At 45.6% G+C, this 24297-nt stretch overlaps 1 protein-coding gene across 5 annotated transcripts; it reads right to left on the bottom strand.

The window, feature by feature from the left end:
• Positions 1-16229: 16229 nt before the first annotated feature.
• Positions 16230-21212, bottom strand: LOC125550222 (type IV inositol polyphosphate 5-phosphatase 7). 5 transcript variants are annotated; one of them, XM_048713170.2, is made up of 14 exons: positions 20225-21212; positions 20031-20118; positions 19727-19792; positions 19491-19578; positions 19293-19397; positions 18680-19177; positions 18334-18472; positions 17998-18191; positions 17788-17896; positions 17517-17665; positions 17153-17404; positions 16939-17021; positions 16733-16769; positions 16230-16645 (listed from the first exon to the last, which is right to left on the bottom strand). In XM_048713170.2, exons 1-11 carry the CDS (start codon positions 20252-20254, stop codon positions 17176-17178), a joined length of 1695 nt encoding a protein of 564 aa, XP_048569127.2. In that variant the 5' UTR covers positions 20255-21212; the 3' UTR covers positions 16230-16645; positions 16733-16769; positions 16939-17021; positions 17153-17175. The 5 variants fall into 5 exon arrangements, with proteins under 5 accessions (XP_048569127.2, XP_087373595.1, XP_087373594.1 ...); XM_087517469.1 differs by lacking the exon at positions 20225-21212 and having other exon boundaries at positions 18334-18469; positions 20031-20136; XM_087517468.1 differs by lacking the exon at positions 20225-21212 and having other exon boundaries at positions 16733-16776; positions 20031-20136.
• Positions 21213-24297: the final 3085 nt, after the last annotated feature.

The raw sequence follows: 24297 nt of genomic DNA on the forward strand, positions 1-24297 counted from the left end.
TTTGTTCGTCAACATTGTCTGCCTTATAATTCACATCCCTCTACTAACGGGTCAATTGGCTTGTTATATACAATCTATCTGGAAAAAATATGTTGGTGCTTGCAAATATTTCTATTGCAATGCTTGAATATATTGTTAGCGTATGTATCTATAAAGAAAATACACAAAGAGTTTTTTTAATGCGTAAATAATATTTGTGTTTAATGTCTGTAGACGTATGCATTATACTGCCTACATCCCATATATTTATCGGATCTTCTCGGATTTCCTTGCCATGCGTCCTTTCTTTTATTTCTTTTATATAGCGCAGCCCATCCCACATCACATCTTAGCAAATGTGCTTGTGCGTTGCTACGGTTAATAATGCACCAAATATACAAAGAAATGACGAATTGAATTGAACCGACCGAATGCAGTTGATGCGGTCACAGACTAAATTGAAAATAATAGGGCATGACAAAGCTCTTGAAGATGCCGGAGCTGACGAAAACATGATCTAGACACTTTAAAAGATGCAGGTAGGAAAAGTTAATTACTAAGTACATCATATGAAATCACATAAACATTTTGTTTTCACCATCTTCTCCAATTTTGGATCATTATTTCCCTTATTTGCAAAGATAAAACATTCTACAAATTATATTGTGCATAATACAGGATCCAAAACAGTGAAAATTAAATAATTGTGAACAAACATGAATAATGAATTACCTCGTTGTAACCAAACAGCTCCTAGGTCGTTAATTCATTGCAGCAACCGTACTTATTAAAGAATTCGTGCACTTAGGTGAAGCTTTGCTTTGTATTTTTGTCGTATTCAACAAAAGGAGGTCAATCAGAGCTCCAAGCTAGCTTCACGGAGGGGAGTATCCGGCGAGATGCGCAAGTGCCGCTAGTTCCTGTAGATCAATCGAGCTGTGTGCTTGGTAGCTTAGCGTGCATGGCCACCATGGGCGCGGTCGCTGCTGGCCGAGGTGCCGGACATCCATGTCATCGCACCCAAACAATGCTGGCAGAGGCGACGGAGGCATAGTAGGAGAACTTATGGCCATCGAAGATGCCGATTGGTGCCTTGTACAGAGCTGACGGCGTCGAGGATGACTATTACGCCGGTGGTGAGCGAGAAGGTGCCGAGGGTGAGCGAGAAGGTGTAGAGGGCACCACTGGTGAGGCTTGTGTAGAAGGCGCTGCTGGCCTCATCCCCCGTCTTGGGTCGATCCCTTCCTCCTTCCCTCGTGCGCCGCACCAGAAGGGGAGTGCCACATCCTCGTTATCGGAGCAACCATGGCGCCGCCCCGAAGAACCCCTAAGCCGCTCGCCTGGATCCGGATGCCACCGTCTTTTTGCGCGTCGAGCCCGTGCGCCGCCGCCGCCCTTTGGGGATGTCGCTCGATCCGGAGCCGCCTGACGCCCCCCTGCTTGTTGACCCGCATCGATTAGATCGAATCACGGGGTGAATATACCAAACGACGACCGTTTTTTTCTTTTACTTAGGGGTGGCAGCGGGTAAATATAGACTTCCAACGAACAAGGAAAAAGAAAGGCAGGCTCAGCTCAACCCATCTGGCCCCTGAACGTGCCGGAAAGAAAAAGCGGACATGTACGTTATTTTAGTACCACCTCGTTAGCAGCGGATTGTGCAAACTGAAAGCGCAAATTCACGGGAAGAAAGCGTATTGTGACGGTGAACTCACGGAGTCAATCCGTGCTTTATTATTACTAGCAAAAGAGGCCGCGCGTTGCAACGGGTACAAAATAAATGAATATATAGCTTATTGTAAGGTGAAGTAGCGAATCAAGTGATCATGTTTATGCAAATCAGATTTGGAGGAGAAGTGCTGCTATGACCTAGGTCTTTGAAGGGAGATTAATAATTAATAGGATGATTTTCGATGTGAAAATGTATGTTTTTTCAAGAATGGCCATCCATAATTTTGAGTATTTCTACTATTCTTTTGATACTTTTACAGTTGTTTCAGTGGTAAATTATTTTTTCAGATTTGTAAGCAATCCATGATTTGAAAACATGATCAGTATTAACTGGATTAATGATAGAACTGCGTATGGTTATTATGGTACATTAATCCCCAAATACAAATACAATGACATAATAAATGATCTCAAATAATCATACATACATACATGAATTAATTAATGATGAATTTGCAAAGATAGTGGTAAAATAACACATAACATGCTGATGCAGCAATTAGCATGGTATATGCACCAAATATTTATGAAGGTCTCAACACAACAAGAAAATAACTCACTGCTATTGTCAGCATGTTTTTTGGTCGAGCAAATTGTCACCATGATGACTAAAGCTAGCAGTGCCTAGCCATAGCAGCTGAGCAGTCATTGGTAGCAGTACTTTTCGTGACAGATTGTCAGAGCAAACATCCAAGTTCGGGAGGATGGTGGCACAACCTGACTATGTGACAAGCTGACGATGGATCAAACAAACATGCATGTGAGGTCTGTACCAACAATCATAGAGATGGATGGGGAAAAAAGAGGAGACGATAGCCTGTCGAGTAAGATGCACATCGGTGAAAATAATCAAGGACGAAGCTAACGGCAGCAGGATCTGGATCAACCTAGACATTGCTTGGGGTGAGAAACTTTATGTATGTGTCCTCAGTGCAGAAAGGTGGCGATTCTAGGTTATGGACAGACAGTGAAGTCATGCCTGTATACACAGCCAGTTTTTTGAGGGATATCACAATCACGTACATGTTGAGACTTGGCAACTTGAACGTCTCAAAACGAAGCTGGAACAGATAACGATTTGCACTAAATATCGTCCTATATAGCCCACACGAGAGCCCTTGTCAAGTCGTCGCCCGGCCGGCGCAATACTCCTCTGTCGGGCGCGCGAGGCAGGTCGAAACATCGTCGACATCGGCCAACAGATGGGCTCGATTAGCAAAGCCGCCGCCCAACGCCGACCAGATCGGCGGCGCCATGATCCCGCACAAGTCATCAGGTTAGCTTAATCAGCAAGCACACCAGCTTCTGGGTAGGTGCAAATTCTGCACGTATATTAACCGGTGTGGCTGGATGTAAATGGTCGAGGTGGGACTATTTCAGCATGGTTAGAACTCTCCTTCAAGAGACTAACAATGGTTAGCTCAATTGGTCTCGGTCTTATAGGCTTAGTGGGAGGATGTGAGTTCGATCCCCACTCAAAAGATCAAATTATATCTCATCTAGATGAGTTTTAGCAAAACTGATATAAAATCCATGCGCCTCCGTCTGTTTACTGGCGCATAGTCTGCACACAGCTATGCTCTCTCAGAGCCTCATCGATCGACAGCAGAGGACGAGGCGCCGGGCTGGCCGGTTTTGAACCTGCTGCTGTTCTGCACATTTTGAACGGCACCTGTCGCGAATTCACCTCTGCATGCAACGTGACACAAACGGTTCCAGCTTAAGAGCATCTACACAAGGTCAGCCCAAACAATCCCCAAACGCCTCAGCGGACGGCCGGTAACTGATCTGTAGTGAAAAACCAATCCAGACACGCCTTAAATCGTCCTTAAACGCCTGAATTGTTCGGCACCCCTCGTATTCACCTTAAATATGGGAGGGATATGAGGCGGTCCGGGTATGTCCGTCACGTTGGCTTGGCCCAGCTTGGCCCACTCGGACCTCACAAATATCCTCATCTGGAAAACCCTAGACACCGGTAAATCCGAATTTCACTTCACTCCTCTTCCCGTCCACTCCACTTTCGATCCCCTCCCCTTCGATCCGATGGCCAGCAGAATCCGAAGGCTCGAGCATCGATGTGGAGGAGGTCGCCCTCCGTATCGCCTTGAAGCGTACGCTGGTCGAGCAAGGCGGCGCCGACAGTGGCGGATCTTCTTCCTCAGCGCCCGTCGCCCGACGACACAACGTCGGCGACGTCACCGGCCCATCCCGCCCAGCGTGCAGCTCTAGCCGCTCTGTTCCCGTCCTTCAGGTACGCCGGCAACCACCAACCTATGTTCCGGAAGTGGTACCCGGCCACCGTTGGGTCCTCGTGCCCACGCAGGCGCCGACGCGCACAAGGATGCCCGAGTCCGAGGCACGAGCAGCCCATCGTGTGCAGTAGCGGGCAAGAGAGAGGGCGGTGGCGGGGAAGGAGATGACTGCCAGCCGTTCACGCGCGACTGCGTTGGTCGATCTCGATCCTGATGCCTCGCATTCGCATCGGTCCTCCACCGCTCTCTCGCGACGGCAAAGACGGATGCGCGACGCCTCAGCCGCAAAAATGCCAAGGCACTCTGACTCGCCATCGGGTTGTCAGACCTTGTGGCAAGCAAGGAGGTGGCAGCGAAGGCGAAGGTGGCCTACCATGCCAAGGAGCAGGACCACCTGCTCCGCAGGCTGTCGGGCTGAAGCTACAACTCGGACACTGACTTGACGGGCGGCTCCACCTCCAGCTTTGACGACGACGCACCACCGCATGTCGATGCCTACACGGAGGAGGGGCACAACCGCATCGACGACCGGAAAGGGAGGGGGCCGGCAAGGAAATGGTGATTCCCTCTGCCCTTCCTCCTTTTGTTTATATTTTAACTATATTTTAAGTAGTTTGTAGTATAAATTTACACTGTCCGCCGGTGAACTCTCATGAATTATGCTCCTTTTGTGATCCGATGAACTAGATGTGTTGCGTCCGATGATCGTCTTTTACGAAGCGTTGCATGAATTGTATGGTTTTGAAGTTTCGAATATGAGGGTCACGGGTGTGGAAGTAAACAAATGAGGTGTGCTCGGTCGGTGTCTGCGGGCATTTGAGGGTCTGAATTTGCTATATCTGGATGTAGATGCTCTAGCTCTTGCATTGTTTCCGGCTAGATAGTTTTGGCCTAAGTTTGAGATTCGGAGCGATCTATTCACCGTGCACCAAACATGTTGGAGATGCCTGTGCACACTCTATGGCGACAGTGACAACGGTATCATGCTACCTTTGCAAAAGTGAATCGTACATGTATATTCATTTCCATACGTGACAGTAACATTGATATTTTTGAACTCCCAGTACAGGCAACCTAGCTTTACCACAAGTCACAGCACAAACAAGGACGAGGAGAGACTGAAAAGAAAGAGACACGTAATACGTTGACTGCACATCAAGAACTAGTGCTTCGATCACCATCGATCTATCTTGTTCGATCACAGTGCCAAATCTGACAAGTCGAGGCTTTTCGACCTTGGATTAACCCGTCCACTCTAATCGAAATCAAGCCATCCATCCACATCATGGTGCCGGCCAGGCTTCAACTTGAAGGTCAGATCGGCCGGTGCCATCAATCGGTCTGGCTGTCCCTGATCACCCGTTTCGCCACGATCCTATTCGACGGCCGAGATTCCGGCACATCCTAATGATGACGATGTGTCTACATATCATTGCCCGTCGTGGTCGTGGAGTACACCTAGGATGGAATGAATCATCATGTGCTTACAGAAAAAACTTTTCTGCAAGTTCGTGGGGTCATATCAGATCGGAGATAAACAAAGAAGGAAGACCACATGGACATGGACCCGAGTTGGATGAAATACAACGTTGTGCGCAGGGCAGGACGATCGATGTGGCCGGTCGGTTTCCCGTCGATCAGACAGTGTGTGATGTGGTAGTGGTGGTGGTGCAGGGACGCGCGCTTGTCCCTCGACACGGCGAGTTCCATCCACGGGGTGCATGCGGGTGATGATGGTCTCGACATGGAAGAACATGCATTGTGCTTGACTTGACGTGCCGTGCTGGAGCTGTGATGCGAATAGTCTGCTAATTAAGCAGTGTGCTAGCTGCTCATATTCTTCGGTCAGTTCCATCAACACCATGGAACGCACTGTGACTGATTAAATATAATAAGGCGAAGACGTGGCGCCTCTTGAAATGGAACAAGGTTCTTTCCTTCTAGCCCCACCCAGCGGTGGCTCTCTGTTGTCGGACGGCATGTGAAGGTGTGTCTCTGATGAATCTTGCGGGATTCGGTTAGTGTTTGGAGCTGCTTGGTTCTGATCTTTGTTTGTCTAGCTGTTGGATTTTTTTTCGATCTACGCTTCCCATCATCGACGATGGTAGTTGTTCTTGTGCGCTGGTTCTTTTGGGCCTCAGCACGATAACTTTCTTATTGTATACTACAACATGGTTTGCCCGACTTAATGAGAGAGGGGTGATGACGGTGACGCGTTATCCGCTCTACACTGCTTGTAGTAATCGCTAGATGGTCTATGGATATGGATGTAACTTTGGGTTCTTTTTCTGTAATTTGTATTGTCATGATGTATGATGAATAGATGAAAAAAATTGTCGCAAAATAGTCAAACTTGCATCGTTCGGAATTTTGAGATCAAAACTAAACTCAATAATAGATGAGGGTCCCAGAGTTTTTCTTAAGTTTTGGGACGACTATGACTATATGCATGATCGAACAGGTAAATTTTATGTTTGTTTTGTTATACGCAACTGCAATGATTGCTTGGCAGTATTTTTTTTAACTATGGCAAAAGTTTTGCCTCATCCATTAATTAGGAAGTAGTTACATAGTGAAAAAGCGGGCAAAAACCACCACAATGGCCACACGGAGCAACCACGAGCAACCTGCTTACCCACACGTATACACACACACACCGTCAAGAAGAAAGCACCATCAAGATTGTCATCAAGCGTCATTGTTATAACTCCTCCATGAGCATGAAAGAAATTTCTTACATCGACTAAGATGTGTGAATTGATGATGTGGCAGTGTTGCATGTATAGACTAATGCAAAAAAAAATAGTATTCATGACTTAAATGCAAGGCTTGCTTATGTGACATGATTGTATGGCTATGAAAAATATGGCATAGTTGCATGGCAAGAACAAATAGGTAGTGGTTTGTAGCTAGGAATAGAGGATTGGTGCCAATGCGGTCTTTTTAGGCTATTTGGTTGAGCCAAGATGACTAGGGTTTCACAAGAAAAATACATTCTTTTTTATGTAAGGTTATATGCTTTTGTGTATTACCCAGTTGTGAACGTGAGCGTTTACGACAAGATTAGTCGCGTTGGTTGTCTTTATTTTTATTTTATTATTTTGATTGCGTGCGTCATTGTCTTGATATTAAAATATTACCCATTGTTGCAAAAAAGAAATAGGACATGTGTATGATGCAGAGCCAGGAAGCAATCAATCTTTCATTTTCTTAAATGAAAATGGTATGGTCGCTTCTAATAATGGAGTGCAGATTGTGTAAGCTAGGCTCTATCTAGCTGGGACAATATAAGATTAATCAAGTGAAATACTACATCACACATGCTTTACAATTTATGCTTTTTAAGGAAGCTATTGTTGACGCGGAGACCTCTTATTAAGCAATGGTGCCCAATGTAGTAATGCTTACCATATCATCAATATGGAAACCACGTATGATATAGCATATCTGTTCTGGATTTTGAAGAAAGTTTTCACTTTGCTAAGCTCATCCGCGAGGATTAGTAGCCAGTAGTGTTCTGTATCGAGTGGAAGCCTAGAAAAGCAAACCAACACTACTAGCTAATTGCGCTGCTATGCGACTAATAGGATATGGACCTGATGCCTTTTACACTTTTAATGATTAGATTACGAGAAGTTTATTTAAAGCACGAACAGATTTGCGCCGCTCTACCCCTAGCTTCCTGTGCTTTACCCCACAAGCATGAGTATATGACGCCTTTTGCAAGCTAAATAGCCAAATTGTTTATAGGAAATAATTAAGACATGGGACAACATAAGAATGGCCAAGAGGAACTACTCCGCCCGATCCATATTAATTGGTGCTGCTTTATTGCAGTACTATTTGTTTTCCAAGGGAAACAAATTAAGCTGTAGTCATGTTGAAGGGGGGGTCCATTTCGGTTCCATCACTGATACGGATAATCCTTGTTCAAACATTCGAGCTTCAAATCAGGAAGATAATCTCTCTCACACTCTCCTCCACTCCTCACAATCATCTTGCTTATGATCGATGCTGGGTGGCACGACAGAGCTTTCCTTTAGTTGCTGGCCCTACACCTATCAATCTTGTTTGCAGCACAACACAACAAGTTGCCCATACTTGTCACCCTTGTGTTGGACAAGATTCTCTATGCAAGCATGGAGATGCATGCGTAGATGAGTCGGTCAGGTTTCTCAAAACAACTCAGCCTAGCTAGTGCGTGGCTCTCCTAGAATATATAGACAATTAGGAGCAGAGAGTTCATGCTGCACAATTAATGGTTAATCAGACGAGCAATGATGAAAGAACAAATAGTCTTAAGAAAGTGACGAGCAATGTTGAAGCTTACTCCGCACCAGAAACGGAAAGCAAGTGCCAACCAGAAGGAGCCCACAGTTTGACCTGAGGACACCTGAAGGAAGTCCCACTTCCAAATATATGAACCACCCAAGTGATGCTCCTACCACTCGAGTGATCGAATTCCTTTTTTCCTATTAGTGCATGGGCGGTGCATATGTCACACACAAATCCTGTCACAAAGAGTATATTCCACAACCTGGTGCAACCGATCGAGGCCGATCCGGTTGACGCATCATGCATGCAATGCACGGATGAAACAAATCACTTGAGGAGGTGCCAACTGCCAAGACATCTCCAATAGGATGGTTGTCCATGCATGCATGGTCCAAGCCAAGGTGTTCCTAAATGCACACACACTCATGAACCCCACAAAAGGCACCCACCTCCTCCTCTTGGGGTGAGTGGGAGCTTCACTACAACACACATAATACAGGTGATACGTGTGTGTCCGAGCTGTTGCAACGCTGCTGTAGCCCCAGCTCGATCTATCAATCTTCCAATACCAAACGCTGTTGTGCGCGGAGAAGACAAAGAAAAGAGAGGCAGAGATGGCAGGGCAGTGGACAGCAACGAGTAGACGACATGAAGTTGTGGACGTACAGTGTTCTAAGTAAGTGGCACCTCCAGCAAGCAGCGCAGGGACACGGATGCCCAGCATGTTTGCAGCACCGGCTCTCGGGATCGATGGGGTCGTCCAACGTGTGCAGGCTCCCTGAGGAGGAAAAGATATCCCCGACCGATATCATATCACAGAGTGGCAACAGCAGGCTGATCGGCCACTAGACTCTGTGATCAGGAGCTCGGTTCCGTCGGTACGTACAATACAACCGGCGGCCGGCCGGCAAGATCACTGGGCCTGCCCACAACAGGAGCAGGAGTAATAGACACGGTAATGGATTGTGCAGGACCGCTGATCCGTAAGGTTGGGTTGGGGCAGCGATGCCACCGTCTGGCAGCCCCTGTCCCGTTAACCCTCGGCAGGCGGGGGCAACCGGGCATGCCCGGTTGCGTCGCCACGGCCACCGCGCGTGTTACTAGTACTCCCTCCATTTCATAATGTAGTGCTTTTTCTATCCATTATAAAAAAATATACCATTTGCCACCAGGTATTTTGTCACCGAGGAGTTTGGTGGCTGTAGATGTACTAATTGCAACCATTTAATTAGTTCCTTGGTCACGATAGGCCTATGTGCTGTACACTTACCGGTTTGTATCGAGGGCAGAAATAGCAACCAAGGACTAATATGCAAAAAGACAAGTCACCGCACGATTCCTAGCGTCTCCCCCAAATCGAATCGCCCCTGGCGGCGGCGGCGGCCTGACTCGTTTTTTCCGTCGGAGCGGGCGACGGAAGGCGGAGGGCGCGTCGTAGAGCAGCCTCTTCCCGGCAGCGGCGATGGCGGGCTTGTTCCTCGCGGCGGCAGCGGCGGGCTTGTCCCTTGCGGCGGTGGTGGCGGGGCACCTGCGTGAGGGAAGGGAAGCAGCTGCAGCAACGGCCGCGTGGGCAAAGAGAAGCAGCTTCGGTAGCAGAGGGGCGCAAGGTCTGCTGCCGCAACAGATGCCTAGGGTTCCACCTTCTCCGACCCCAACCAGCTCTGCCGCAGCCAACGAGATCTCGCTCTCACCGTCAACACCAGCAAAGGCCAACCTGTAAGAATGATCTCCCCTCTGTCCTTTGCCTCCTTCCCTGTTTCTCTCCATTAATTTGCTTCGAGTACTTGATGGCTAGATCATGCACTTCAAGTGTTTGTGGAAATGTGGAAGTAAAATATACATGTAGCATTCGGTTTGTGATTTGAAAACTGGCTTGGCCTACGATGTAGAGTTTGGTTTTGTGATTTGAATATAATATGTATGTAGTAAAATATACTGTACAGTATAATCTTACTGCATATTGATACTTACAACATCAGGACTTGTAATATATTTTTGTAGTACAATGTTTTCCAAGGATATACAATTCTATGATGACTATCTTCAAATACTGTTCTATGAAGACTGTATTTGTATAATGTTGTAGTATAATGTTTGAAGACCATCTTTGTATACAATTCTAGTACAGCATTATACAGTTCCTTTGGGCTGCTGCTGCTGTGATATTATATTTTAGTATAGTGTTACTGCATATAAAATAATTACATATGCAAGCTGCGGCTTTAGTTTGATAAAGTGCAAGCAGGGCAGGTGCTTGGTAAGGCATATGGTTACTGCATATAAAATTATTACGTTTGTGAGCAGGTGCTTGGTAAGGCATATGGTTACATCAGAGGTCGGGGTCATGGACCAAAACCAAATAGAAGGGCCTACTCAAGCGCATCAAGCTCAACTCAGCATGTAGTGGAAGAATTGGCCTCTACAAAGGAGATTGTTGCTACGCAACAAGCTCAAATTGAGGCTCAACAATCTCAACTTGAAGCTCAACAGAAGAAGATCGATTGGCTACAGAGTGTCGTGTCTAACTTGGTTGGCATTTCACCTCCTATGACGGCACTAGTGCAACAGGGCTAGGTTTCACAACTGAGCGGCCAATGCCATCTGACGGAATAGGTATGCAACACATCAATCTCAACTATTTTTGTCATTTTTTATTCACAGAAAATACATGTAGCATATTGCTTTTGATAAAGCATTCCAATTTCTGCCATAGGTTCGCTAATGTCTAACACTGTACAAAGGATGTCAAGTTATCCAAGATCATTTGCAAGGTAATGTTATTTTTCCCATGCTATGGTATTTTAGATGATGCCTCCTGCACCTGCAGCTTGCTTAGATATAGCAGTGTACTTGGTATCGAGATCTTCTAATCACGATAGTTCTTGCTAACAATTCTGTAACGGAAAATGAAGATACTCATCATGAATATATGGACTTATAAATTCCAATGTATAGCTAGTAATACATGTATACATTTTCAACAGTCATTTGAGACCAGGATATAGACCTGCTCCAACTTCTTTTGATGGAAATGGTATGATCAGTTTGCCTATGCTTCAAACAATCAATATACTATGTGATTTGGCAAATTTCTTCATGATCTTAATCTTGATGGTCCAAATTTATGAATCACATGCTCTCTAGTGTCGGATAGAGGGTCCAGGTATTCTTAGAAATGGATTGCTAGAACTCAATTTCACCTGTATGAATTGCAAAACGTCTTATATTAATGAACAGAGGTTGTACTACAAAGTACAACACTTGTATGATAATTAGAGAAGGGGGGAAATAGTACAAGAAAGGTGCATCATTAATTCATTATCAAAGTATTTCTTCCAGTTAAACCATAATCTCGGGTGCACAGAACAGAGCAGTAAAAGGCCTTGCAACTCTGTTTTGGGAGTTTATGTTCCTCAGCAATCAATTAAGAAACTCCAGATAAGATAAGATTGATGGAAGACCGAGTCCTGTAGCAAAGAGAAAACCAGTAGCGAACGGCAAGTGGATGATTTTCGAGGATCCTTTATAGATTTATTGTGTTCTCGGTCGTGGCTGATTGTAGATTTTTCGGTGAAACTTTGGCTGCTGACATGATGGTATTGTGGTTTAGAGACACCACGCCATTGTGTCTAGCGTTAGCTACAGCATATTCTGTGATTGTCAACATTCAAAAATCAGCTTTCATAGTTAACTGATGGTAGAAGTTAAGAGCACATTTTCTTTCAGATTTGGTTCAGTTCCAGGTTTAAGAAGCGTGTGTTATTGCATCCTGTCCTGTAATAATGGGGTAATTCGATTATGTTCTCCTCTAGATTGACCCAATTAAGTCTGAGTTCAGTAGCGAAGAGAAACAAACAAATGGATACTTTCTTTTTGCGGGTAGAAACAAATAGATTCTGCTAGGTTTGTTTTGGATTGTGCCATTGGATAAAACTTTGGCTGCTGAAATGGTACTGTAACCTAAAGACTCCATGCCACGCCATCATATTGAACTTCTCTGAAGCACTCTGCTCCTGTATTTGTTGTCTGTGTATGTTCTACACATTTTATCATTACAAGTATGGATAGGTTGCCTATGGCATGCTTGCACTCTTTCTGATGTTTGTCATGCCTGATGTTGTCAATGAAATAACATGTGCTCTGGCCACCATTATATAGGAGATGACCTTGGAGGAGCAGCGGAAAGCAATACTCGCGCTAAAGACTGAGGAGAGAAAACTATTGCCTCTGCATTTCTTGCACATCTAGTAGACTATGTTGGATCTAAATAAAAACAAAATTCCGTGTACAAATGCTAAATGTAATGTTTGGATCATATTGGGGTGTACTGATTGGATCATATGTTCAGATCAGTACTAAACATGGTACTGTACTTTGCAAATGCTAGAGTGGTATTTCCTACTTGCGAAACAAAATTCAGTTTAGCATGTAATGTTTGAATCATAAGTTTACAAATGTTGATTCTGAACTTCTTATTGTCAAATGTCTAAAATTCTGAGATTTCTTGCATACTGCAATTGTCAGCGTGTGACAATATATTGTACCTATGATATAGTTGCTTTCTTATGCCTGTAGTTACCAAGGTTTACAATTTTTGGGTTACAAAAGAAGTCTAGTCTCCAACATGTAGCTGGTCTCTATATTCTTTTAGTCATCAAGCCTTGGCTGGTCACTGGATATCTCTAGCCACTAACCATGTACATGGTGGCTGTACATTTTTAGCAACCAAGTCGTCCATGGTCTCTAGATGTCATTAGTCATCAAGTCTCCCTTGGTCGCTAGATACCATTAGTCATCAGATTTGGTCGGTAGCTATTGGTATGACATTTAGTGACCAGGGTTCTCAATGTTGGTCGCTTAATATCTATAGCGACTAGACTATAGCCACCACAAAGCGACCAAGTAGTGTTGGTACCAGTAGACCACTAGCGACCAATTTTGTACTTTTAGCAACCGATCACCTTGGTGGCTAAAACTCATATCTCTAGTAGTGATCCACGTGCTTTAAATTTAACCGTAAATTTAACTATCAAGATGAATTGCGGCGGAAGCAAAAATTATATCAGTGAATTCGTATTTGAAAGAAGTTTTCAATTATATATTTTTTTCTTACGCCACAGTTGGTCTCGTTGATTAAGTTTATGGTTAAAGTTGGACCTCGGGAAGCGCGGACGCATTATATTTTGAAATGGAGGGAGTAGGACAACATAGACTAGTCTCTGAACACATTCCCTCGACAGATGCAGCACTCGCTCGCAGATTCCGTATCCATGTAGATGTAGGAGTAGGTCAGGCTATGCCTATGCAATATACTCCTACGTACTAGCAGTGTTGAGGAATGAGAGATCGGTTCGTGTCGCGGCGATCCCAAGAAGGCACTGCTGAGATGCGAGTTGCGAGGCCACTTGTTTCGGTTGCTCGCTCGAATCTCAAAAGAAGCAAGAGAAGATCTGTATGGGGCTGCTAGGCTATGGCTTCTCTACATGCACTAGCGGGAGATCCATTTGTTACTTTACTTGCGTCAAACTTGGATGGAAGGGGAGTCCATATTTGGGAGATCCGCAAAGTAATAAAGCGGCCAAAAACAAAAGAGGATCCTTCCATTCTTTCCACCAAAATATCACTCACTACATGTAGAGGAAGAGGTCTATGACAGCGAAAGCAGCAACCGCAAGTGGAGCTGCGCGATGGTACTTGTGCGCCAACGTGTATAAAATTCGTTAGTATTTGGCACTCTCTTCGTTCCAAAACAAATGTCTCGATTTAGTATAATTTTGTACTAAAGTTAATACAAAGTCGAGACACCTATTTTGAGACGGACGGGCAGTTGATTTCGCAACCACAATAAAAGTGAAGATAAACTCGACTCGACGAAGTTCTACGTGAAAAGGAGCGCATGCAATGCAACAGAGGCAGAGGACCCTACCAACAACTCGTACTAGTCCATAAATCAGAGCCCGGAAGAGTTCTGGCCAGTACGTGAGTATAATTTAGAGAGGAGACGCGGAAGAAAAAGGATTCAAGAAAGACGTCCATGTTCCCAGCTTGGTGTTGCTCGCTTTTAAGCTTGAAAAATCAATTTATTCCCTCGTTCTTCTGCCGGACGGACGCATGGACGGGGATTCTCTTCTGTCGTCCTCGTCGACAGAATGAACGCGTGGCAGAGTGTGATACTAAAAGCCAGTTTTTTTCGACGATTCTCCCAAAATCGTCCTCCTCCCCAGCTTCTCCCACAATCGCCACTTTATATTTTTTTTACAATCCTATCTAGTTAAGATCTAATTAGTTACGATTGTAAAAAACATATGGCGCGGTGATTTTGGGAGAAGCTGGAGAGGGAGGCGATTCTGATAAAATCGCTCAAAAAAACTGGCCCTAAGCACGATGGATTAGCGGTTGATTTGGACACAGAGCCGCGCGCCCTTAATGCGACCGCGGGACTCCACTCGTGCACACATGATGGGGACGCGAGGTCTGATCCCGATCCCTTGTCGATGTTACGCAGCACCAGACAGATGATGGGGCTACAGGAGACGCGAGTGGCCGGCATCCCGCCATTTGTTCTCCCTCTTAACGAAAGCTTCCTGGCGAGGCGATTATAGTCGCCGTCGCCACTTTCTGTGAGCGCTAGTAATTGCAAATCACAAGGTTAGTTAGAAAGAAAGAAACCTAGTCAGCGTGTAATTGCGTGTAATTTTTTGTATGTTTAGCATTATCGATCTTATATTTTGGTCGACATGCATGGGATTTTTGTCGAGATCCAGGGAAGGGAGCTGGTTGGGCCGTGTGAGACGTACAAATGGGGACAGCGGGAGTGCCATGGTCTCCTCCTCCCATGCGGATGTCATACGCACACGGACGGACACGCTATTCTGTATACGCATGCACGGACCTTCCTTTCTCGGCCGCCGCTGCTGTGCCGCTCACCCCAAGCGAGCGCCGAAAGCCTATGTCCATCGTCCAAAAAATAGTAGAACCGTCTAGTGTAGGAGGACGCCGGTGGCGTGCGGCGCCGGTCCGGCCAGGTGCCAGTTGCTGCCCGTGACTGTGGGTGCCATCTTTGGCCTGAGCCCTTGCCATGCGCTCCCTGGCTTCGCTCCATGTCCATGGCGACCGTGGCTCCATACGATTCGTGTAGCCGCTGATTTGGGGGTGGTCTAGGAGGGCTCTAGCCTAAACTAATCCCGATGAAGCCGGTGGACGATTTATTCACCCTGACAACTGCTCATTGCCCTGCAAGAAGCAAGCAGCATGCCTGAAGTGTAGCAGTGTAGTAGTATAAACTCTCGCGGCCAGCCGTGGACGGAAGGGAGATCAGCCTAGGGTTTACAGCCCGGCGAGGCGTAACACAAAAGCAAAAGAGATACCGTGGTAAAAACGACACAGGTGGTGCGTCCTGTCCGCTGAGACGAGATGCTCTTCTCTATTGCACTTCCACTTTGGACCCTGGATATACAGTAGTTTTGGACCGAGCGAGCGAGGGTCTCTTTTTGTTTCCATCCTTTTGATGAGAAAGCAAAAGACACAGCAGACATGGCCATGGCAATGGCGTCCTAGTACCACTCCTACGAGCGATTGACCGGTAGCACCCGAGTGCTCGCGCCTGCACTCCATCTGCATCTGCATCTGAGTAGACGGACAGGGAAGGGAGCGCCCCTCGGCCCTTTTGGCGCGCCCCCACCGCTTTCGTGTCCCCCGGCCTGCCGCCCACGCAGCCAGCAGCCTCTGCCCCTCGCTCTAGGTTTCACTTTCACCCCTCCCTTGGCCTTGCCAAAGCTACAAGAAAACAAAACAATATTGCAGGGCGCAGCAGCAGGCAGAGAGAGGCAGAGGCGGCTTGTGGGTGAAACTTTCTCTTCTTTTGTCCTGGGAGGGAGGGAGGGAGCATTGCTTTGCGCGCAAGCCTCTGCTGCCCGGTGATCATTTCTTGCCAAGCATGGGGAGGGACACTCCAGTAGTAAGCACTATAAACATAGTAAATCCATCATAGGCACAGCACAACGGCTCAACCGCTCAAGCTTCAGATGGTATGATGATGATAATGCTGTACAAATGGTGGCTGTTTCTTTTTCTATTTTGACTAAAATGACTGGGCTGAGCCGAGCCGAGCCAAGTGGCTCTTGTTACATCAGGAGACCAAGCAAATATGAGAAAAAAAGAAAAGAAAAAGAAAAACAAGCATTCCCTTCCGAATCACAAACCACTCCGGAAAAAGGAAATCCAAACGGCACGCCACAAAATTAGCTTCGGCTGTCAGTGACTCCTACCCTATCTACTAGCTTAAATCACGACCAGAGCAGTCCTGCATTCTGGATTCTGGTTTGGAAATGAAATGTGTGCCCGCCCAGGGATGACGGTTAGAATCAATCAAAACTGTGCAGAACGGACGGACGGTGCAAATCTTCCTGTAGACAAGTGTGGGAAGGTCTTATTAGTGGTCCCGTTTTAAACTGTCTCTCGAAAACGACGATCTAGTCAAGTATATCACATACCTAAAAATCTAGAATTAGATGGCATCTTCTTGAGTATCTGCAATCTGCACGACGGTGAGAGCTGAGGTGTTAGCTCAAGCAAACTTTTGCACTCATGGTGGTATAATAAAAAAAAAATGCATACCCTCTGCATATGCTATCACAGCACTAACCATGAGGAGGCACAAGAACTGGAGTGGGGGAAGGGCAGAGCAGTTCAGAATCACCTGTTGCCTGGAAATATTACAGTTGCTGGAATCTTGGGAGGAATGAAGCTACTGCCCCTACTCTGGCACCGAAGAAAGAATGTCTGCAGGGAAGCTATGATGATGATGAGTACAACAATGCCTTCACATGGAATTCAGTGAAGCTGACAGAGCAGCCAGCTTAAACAATGAGACAGTGCAGTGAATATACTGGTACTAGTAGTAGAATACAAACCTTGGCTCCATGGGGATGCACAATCAGTAAAAGTTGATATCTGTGTAACTGCGTGGATAAGTTGGGTATGGCAGTTCATCCACCCCCATTAGGGAGCTGGACCGGGTGAAGCTGCCGAATTGGGCCTGGCTCGGCAGTTTAACCTCTGCCGTGAAAATGCTGTATACAGGCCTGTGGTCTGAGAATCTAGACTCGCCGCGGACGTAACATAGTTGGTTTAGGCCTCTGCCATACCATAAAATCCGATCGCACCTTCAGGAAAAGAAAAATGTTTTTGTTGAGGGGAAAGTCATGATGTAAAAGGGGAAGAAGGTATGCTTGGATGTAATAATGCATCGATAAGTTTTGTTTTGTGAATTTTTACCATGCGGGCGTCCTCCGCTTCTCATTTGGATGCATATCGTCGCCCGCGTATCTGTCGGAGTTGTATGAGTACTTGTACGTGGGTGGAAAATAAATCCTCCCTTCTTTCCAGCCGGCGAATACCCGACCAAACCTTTGCTCTATACGAAGCTGTTGCAGAAAATTTTCAGGTAAGAAACAAGGCCAAGAATGTGATCGCCAGAGCTGCGCAAGTTGCTTCAAGAGGTATATGATATGTTATCAGTTCCGAACCTCTGACCAGAATGGCTTACCTGATCCTTTTCCAACAATTGTTTCCAGTTGTGCATCTCGACCAAAGCCTTCACGGAGCGATAGGAAAGAGCTATCCGGTAATTCAGATCCCCGAGCCATATTATTCGACTGAAAGAAACAAAATATATGAGACACTATATAAGATATTGGTCTTCCATTTGTGCAATTTTATTCTACTTGGGTACAGCCGAGCTGGAAGTACTACATACTCATGGTCAAGAATTGCCTCTGGCGACTTCTCGTCGCGTGCACCATGAGCATGTGGGAATCTGGTTTTTCTCAATATTTCCACCACGTCCGCATTCCTTCTAAGTTCATCGCCATCCTTCTGACCTGATGTTAAGTGTGTGCAAACAAAGCAGAAGCTTGTCTGATGCAGAGACATGCTGATTGATATCGATCCCTAAGAAAAAAAAGAGGGAATGGGTCATATATAAAACTATGTAAAGCCAAGAAAAGTGCCAGGAAAAAATAAATGCACACAACGAACTTAAGATTGACTACTGCACACCTAGAAAAGCTGAGCAATAAATGGCAAACAGTACCTTATTTCCAAGATATCCCATCAAGCCTCTACCAACACATGACACCTTCAAGTTCTTCACATGCTCCCTTATGTCACTCCGCACCCAAACCATGAGGAAAACCCCAACCATTTGCTTGCTAGCAACTAAGCAATACCTGCTGTGTCATAGAAAATCTGAGTTTCAGTTCAGAGAACTTTAGCCATTCCAAGTGATGAATGAATATGAAGCTTGTAAGACGTATCGATGAAATATTAGTAGTTCCTACTTTCCAGTGGAAACTGTGTCATCTAGCAACTTAGTCTCAGCAACAACTAAGTTATGCTACAGGCGCAAAGAATATATATTCATTGTCAAGAATACTTACTTAGAGTTTACCAACCGTCTGTTGTTGTCATCTGTTGATAGTGGAGCACCATATCCAAATGGCATTGGTGAGAAGAAGGTGCCACCAGGTGATTCCTCGTCCATATTCTCATCATCAGAGGACCCACCACACCTCATACTGGTGTCAACATCGCTTGGCCTGCTCCCAAAGCTAATCCGGTCACAAACACTGAACCGTCGGTCCACTAGGGAGTGTGGATCCATCATGTCAATTCTTGAGCTTCGACCCAAGGACTGAAACGAACGCCGGTGGAAGAACGAAGAGTTCTTTTGTCTTCTTGACGATCTCTCGAAATCGACATTAAGCTCCGCGATAGGTTCCGGAGCCGGCGACGGGGTGTGGTAGTTGTACCCGGCAGAGCCCTGGAGATCCAGATTATTTAGCGTCTTTCTCACAAGAGAAACCCATTTTTTCGCTGGACCATTGTCTTCGGTCAAGAGGACGTTGCCAGCATTCAAAGGAACAATTTCCTGAAACCTGATAGGACAACAACATTCTCATTATTCATTTGGACCATTTTTCAGGATGTTTATGCTCTATATATCAAAAAACGAATATTTGCTCAAGTAAATGCATGAGTTTAGAGTTATACCCGATGACGTATATATCAGCAGCAGGAGAAGTATGGAGCCAGTCCTCCAGATTCAGATGACTGGATGGTGACCTTCCTCCCACATTCCATGTACCAGCGAACACCCTAAGCACACGGTTACATGGATTGTCACATCAGACTGACTTCGCTTTCGCAATGATCGGCGAATCGACCTTGTTGTACAGAAGCATTATATACCTGTAGTCCTGCGTGTTTGTGATGTAGGCGCGGTCGATTCCGTTTCCTGCTCGACAGTCCCGATCCAAGTTCTTCCTGGGCAGCCTCTCTAAGGAGGACAGGTAGAGTTAATTTGGTCAATTGGGCATAGGACACCATGTTGACCGGTCAATTTTGCACCCATGGAAAGGGGTGAAAAATCTGAAAATGCAGTGATAGTTACTGTGAGGACTGAGGACGCAAGCAAAATGTAGTACCTGTTCTGCTCTTCTTGGTCTTGCACACATCCCTCTCTGAGAAGCTGGTCCTCCACTGCATCCCCACTGAAATAGTCAGAGCAAAATTTTAGCACAAGGACAGTGAAAACAATCTGCATTTTTACTGAGGTCTCAAGCATGTGTTTGGTTGTTTCTGCAACAATAACCAAAAAAAAAATTACTACACTACATAGGAGTAGGAAGCAGGAGGTCAAACTTGCTCCTGGAAACAACAGGAAATTCATATCCAGCAGCCAGAACACCGAGGAAAAAAAGCCTGAGGTTAACAGCATGTAGTTAGTACCTTGTTCGACTCCATAATCCGAATGGAAGTCCTTGGCTTTTGATTTGATGTTGAACCACTTCCTAACGATGGTCTTGGACCAGGACAGCTTTTCCCCCACACCAATCAGAGCCAAAGCAAGATCAGAGACTGGACACAGGATAATTGTGAAGATAATACTATTAGTAGCTGTTGATTGATGTGTGGTCACTTACCCTGTTCTTGGTTGGAGTCTCATCTCTCATTGTCTCAATGCTTCCTCATGCAGCAGGTCCAGGGGTGGGATGGGATGGCTCCTCCCCCCAATCCCCTCCCAATTTCGCCCCCTTTTCTAGTAGCCCCACTAAGAACGAACAGTTTATAGATATCCTAAAGCAAAAGGGAGGAGGGCGGATTCTTCCTCTCCCTCCCCTTTTTTCACCCCTTGTTCGGAAGATTCCGCGCTGGGAAGGAGAAGCAGGAATTGCCAAGAATTGCTCGGCGGCTCAGACAAAAGGGGCGAGAATCCCTCGAGAGGCGATTGGTGGGGAAAAGAAGGGCCAAGGAATGGCGTATTTGGGGGTGGGGGGACGAGATCAAGAACGGAAGCAGAGACGGCAAGATTCAGGATTAAAGAGAGCCCCAAAAGAGGCCGGCGACACGAGCCTGTAAAGAGAAAGCTCCTGCAATTACAACCCACCAGACGCCCAGCTCACGACGCCCGGTCGGATCAATGCCGGTGGCGGGCGAGCGGGCGGGAGTTAATGGCCCGGCCGTGCGGGAACGCCCGGGGGCCGGCAGGGGCAGCGGAAATAAATGGGGGAGGGGCTGGCCGGCACCTGGGGGAAAGAAAGTGAATCCAAGGAACTCGGCGGAGGACACGGAGGCGACCCGGCCGCCCACGTCGCGCGCAATGCGAGGAGTGAGCTCGCGGGCGCCGGCGGCGCTGGAGGGTCGTGGAGGGGGAGGCGGGAGAGGACGGACGGCGCTCTGCTCTGCGCTGCGCTGCGCGGTCTGTGGGTTCAAGGAGGGGGAGGCGAGCAGGAGGAGGGGACGGACAGAGCGAGGCGAGGCGAGGGAGCAGCGGCAGTAGCAGAGGAGTGTGGGGGGAGGGAGGCACGGAGGCCAATATGAAGGGAATAAAGCGAAAGCTTTGGCGAGCTTTGGGTCTGGGGGCCTCCGCTGCTCTGCCGCTGCTGCTGCTCTTCGGCTACTGCTCCTGCTGCTGGCTGCTGCGCTTTGCTTTGCCTTCTAGGAGAGGAGCACTGTGTAGCCTTTGCTCTTTAGCTCCAAGCCCGATGCGGGCCAAAGACGCAAAGCAAAGCACAGCACAGCCTTGGCTGGCTGGAGCTGATGCTGTTCTCTGGGTTTATTACTGTTTTGCTTTGAGCCTTTATTGGCCTGCTTAGTATCTCTGTCTACACCAGTGTGTAGGAAAACCGAAAATTGCTTTTGGACGAGGAGCTCCGTGCAGGCCTGCCTCCATTTGCAAAATTCAAAATTCATATTTTTTACAGTTCGAAAAGCTCTGAAAAAAATACAGATATACACATGTGTGCAAATTTTTAGGACGAAAATTACGTCGAGATGAGGGTTGTGCAAAGAAAGAAAAATATATTGGGCCTTTCAACACGTGATACCATTCATTCTCAAATTCCATGCATTTGTTTTTTTTTGGTACGAAGTCGCGATTCAAGGAATTTCATTCTGAATTTTCAAACACATACATTTCATCCTTGTTTAAGAAAAACAAACACAGCTAACACACCATATGAGAAGGATAAGGCGTTTGTAGGCTGCACCGGTAACCCCTGTTCATGAATTCGTCCAAATAACCAGTTAACTTGCCGATTAAACCTACTCGTAGCGTCACTAAGTAGCCGATAATTTCATAAATCGGTCGATTAATTGATTAAATGGACGATTAGTCTATTAATCCCCTACATGCCAGCCAACTCAGCAGCTACCAGTTAATGATTTTCTCAACAATGCTGGCAACCAACAAGCTTAAATTAGCCTCGTAAGGGCAACATGGACAATTAAACGGATGCCCTTAAAATGTCCACCAATGTAGCCAGTGGTATCCTTCTTCATCTTTAAGTAACCATCATATACCCTCATACCTTTCATGATGTGCAAGGACAATGGGTGGTGCATCCGGTATCGACATTGCAAATACCAGTTGAATAGTGCATCAAGGGCCAAATAGTCCCCATAGAGAGCGTCATGCCCCCGTGCCGACGCCGGTTTAAGAATTGATGTCCCGACATTGAACCTTTGAAGTTGAGTACATGCTCCTCCCGCACGCCCCTTTTCTAAAAATCACCGTCATTATCGTCGTTTCATCCATGTTATCATCGAGAAGGACACCATTGGAATGGGGAGAGAATGGGAAGAACATTACTTCGACGAGAAGACGCCGCTACTACATCTCCATCTTCACATGGACACTAAACTCCACTAACATTGAGATTCAACTCCCCACCTACCAACATGAAAGCAAACCTTGCCACATCCTCGAGATCCATAAGGACCACCGGAGACATGCTAGGCTACTTAGTGCCCTGACGAGCATCCGCTCTCAGAAATCGCTGCCTTCTCGCCTCTGACAATTGTAGCATAAGAGGAAGCAAGAGGTTCCAAGAGACTCTATACCTCTAAAGGTTCGGTCTTATAGCTGGAAGATGGTAGCCATGGATGCATATGGCCCCATGCAGCCATACCACAATCCCACATGTGGGGGTGGAATCCCTCATCGGTCCTTGTGACATCTTTCGGGTGGTCTTCCTCTTTTGCTCCAAAACTCCCAAAAATATCATTTTACTTTTTTGGTGAATTGTTGTCAAGTGCACATGTAAACAACACCATTAGCAATAATAATAACTAGTCCAAGAAAGATTATTTAACTGGGGCAAGCAAAAGTGGTTAGAAAAGTAGATGCGTTTTGGACGTATCAACTCACTGCTAACACGAGTAACCAAAGATATGTATGGATTTTCATTGCATACATTATATTACGCATTTGATGTCGTTTGAAAATGATTACTTTAGCTAGAATTGATTATTGATTGCTTGAATTGTTTGAAAAAGTGACTCAATTAAAATTTGGGATTATAAAGAAACCTAAGTAGAAGTTTAGTGAGTAACTATATAATCCAAATTGAGCGCACACAAAGATGCCTTCATTGGGTTGGAATAAATTCCATAAACCTCAAACAATATTTGAAACCCTAGTTTGAAATTTGGGAAAATAGAATGAACCCTAAAAGGTTTAGGAAACAATTTTGAATCCCAAAATGCGGTGACAAGTTAAAAGATTTATTTGGGCTGAAAAGTATTTTTAATAAGACCCAAACAATATTTAAGCCTCTGATAAGTTTCCAAAAAAGATTAAATTGGATTGGTTCTTGGAATATATTCAAAAATCCAAAAGGGAAACTATTTAGAAGGACTTTGTATTTACTTGAGCAGAAAAATAAATTACCAATAAAAAATTTGACTTTTTGTTAATATTCCATACTAGATTTAGAGCATATATGGGTTTTAAGACAAATTGAAATTTAATACAATATTTAATCTAGGCGTTCAAAATATGTGGCAGAAAATATTTGTTCAAAAGGACCAAACAAAATGTATACCTATTCAAAAATATTCCATTTGGCATTTAGGGAAAGTTTGCTTTTGAAGGAAAAATAGAATTCAAAACGAAATTGAGTTTCTTCATAGTAAAGATAAATTACATCAGATAATTGACTTCCAAGTGAACTTAATAAATAGAGCTATACTCCCCGGCAACAGCGCGGGAATATAGTCTTGATGATCCATAAGTATAGGGGGCCATGACAGTTTTCGAGGGTAATATTTCATCCAAATTTATTGATTCGACATAAAGAAAGCTAAAAAATATTTATAAGCCTTAGCAGCTGAGTTGTTAATTCAACTACACCTAAGAGATAACTTTCTTGCAACAGTTTATCAGTAGCACAGTTATAATAGCGCCAGTGCATTAGTCACCTCTCAAGCATGAAACACCCCATCCTATTTACCAACTCTCGTGCTAACTACTCCATCTGTAAATTAATATAAGATCATTGATAACTAAAATAGTGATCTAAGAGCAACTCTAGCAGATCCCGCATCCGACCGGCCCGCAAAACGTGTTTGCAGTTTGCGGAAAAACGCTTTGCGGGCGGCGCGGACGGCCGCAGTTGCACACTCCGCATAACGGACCCGTAAAAAAGGATATTAGCGGAATATGCTCTTTTACGGGTCGGCTTTACAGGGTCTGATCTGGCGCAGCTCCTCCCGC

Source organism: Triticum urartu, chromosome 4A (genome assembly GCF_056163025.1).
Source record: "Triticum urartu cultivar PI428250 chromosome 4A, HENAU_Tu73, whole genome shotgun sequence".
Classification (NCBI taxonomy): Eukaryota; Viridiplantae; Streptophyta; class Magnoliopsida; order Poales; family Poaceae; genus Triticum; species Triticum urartu.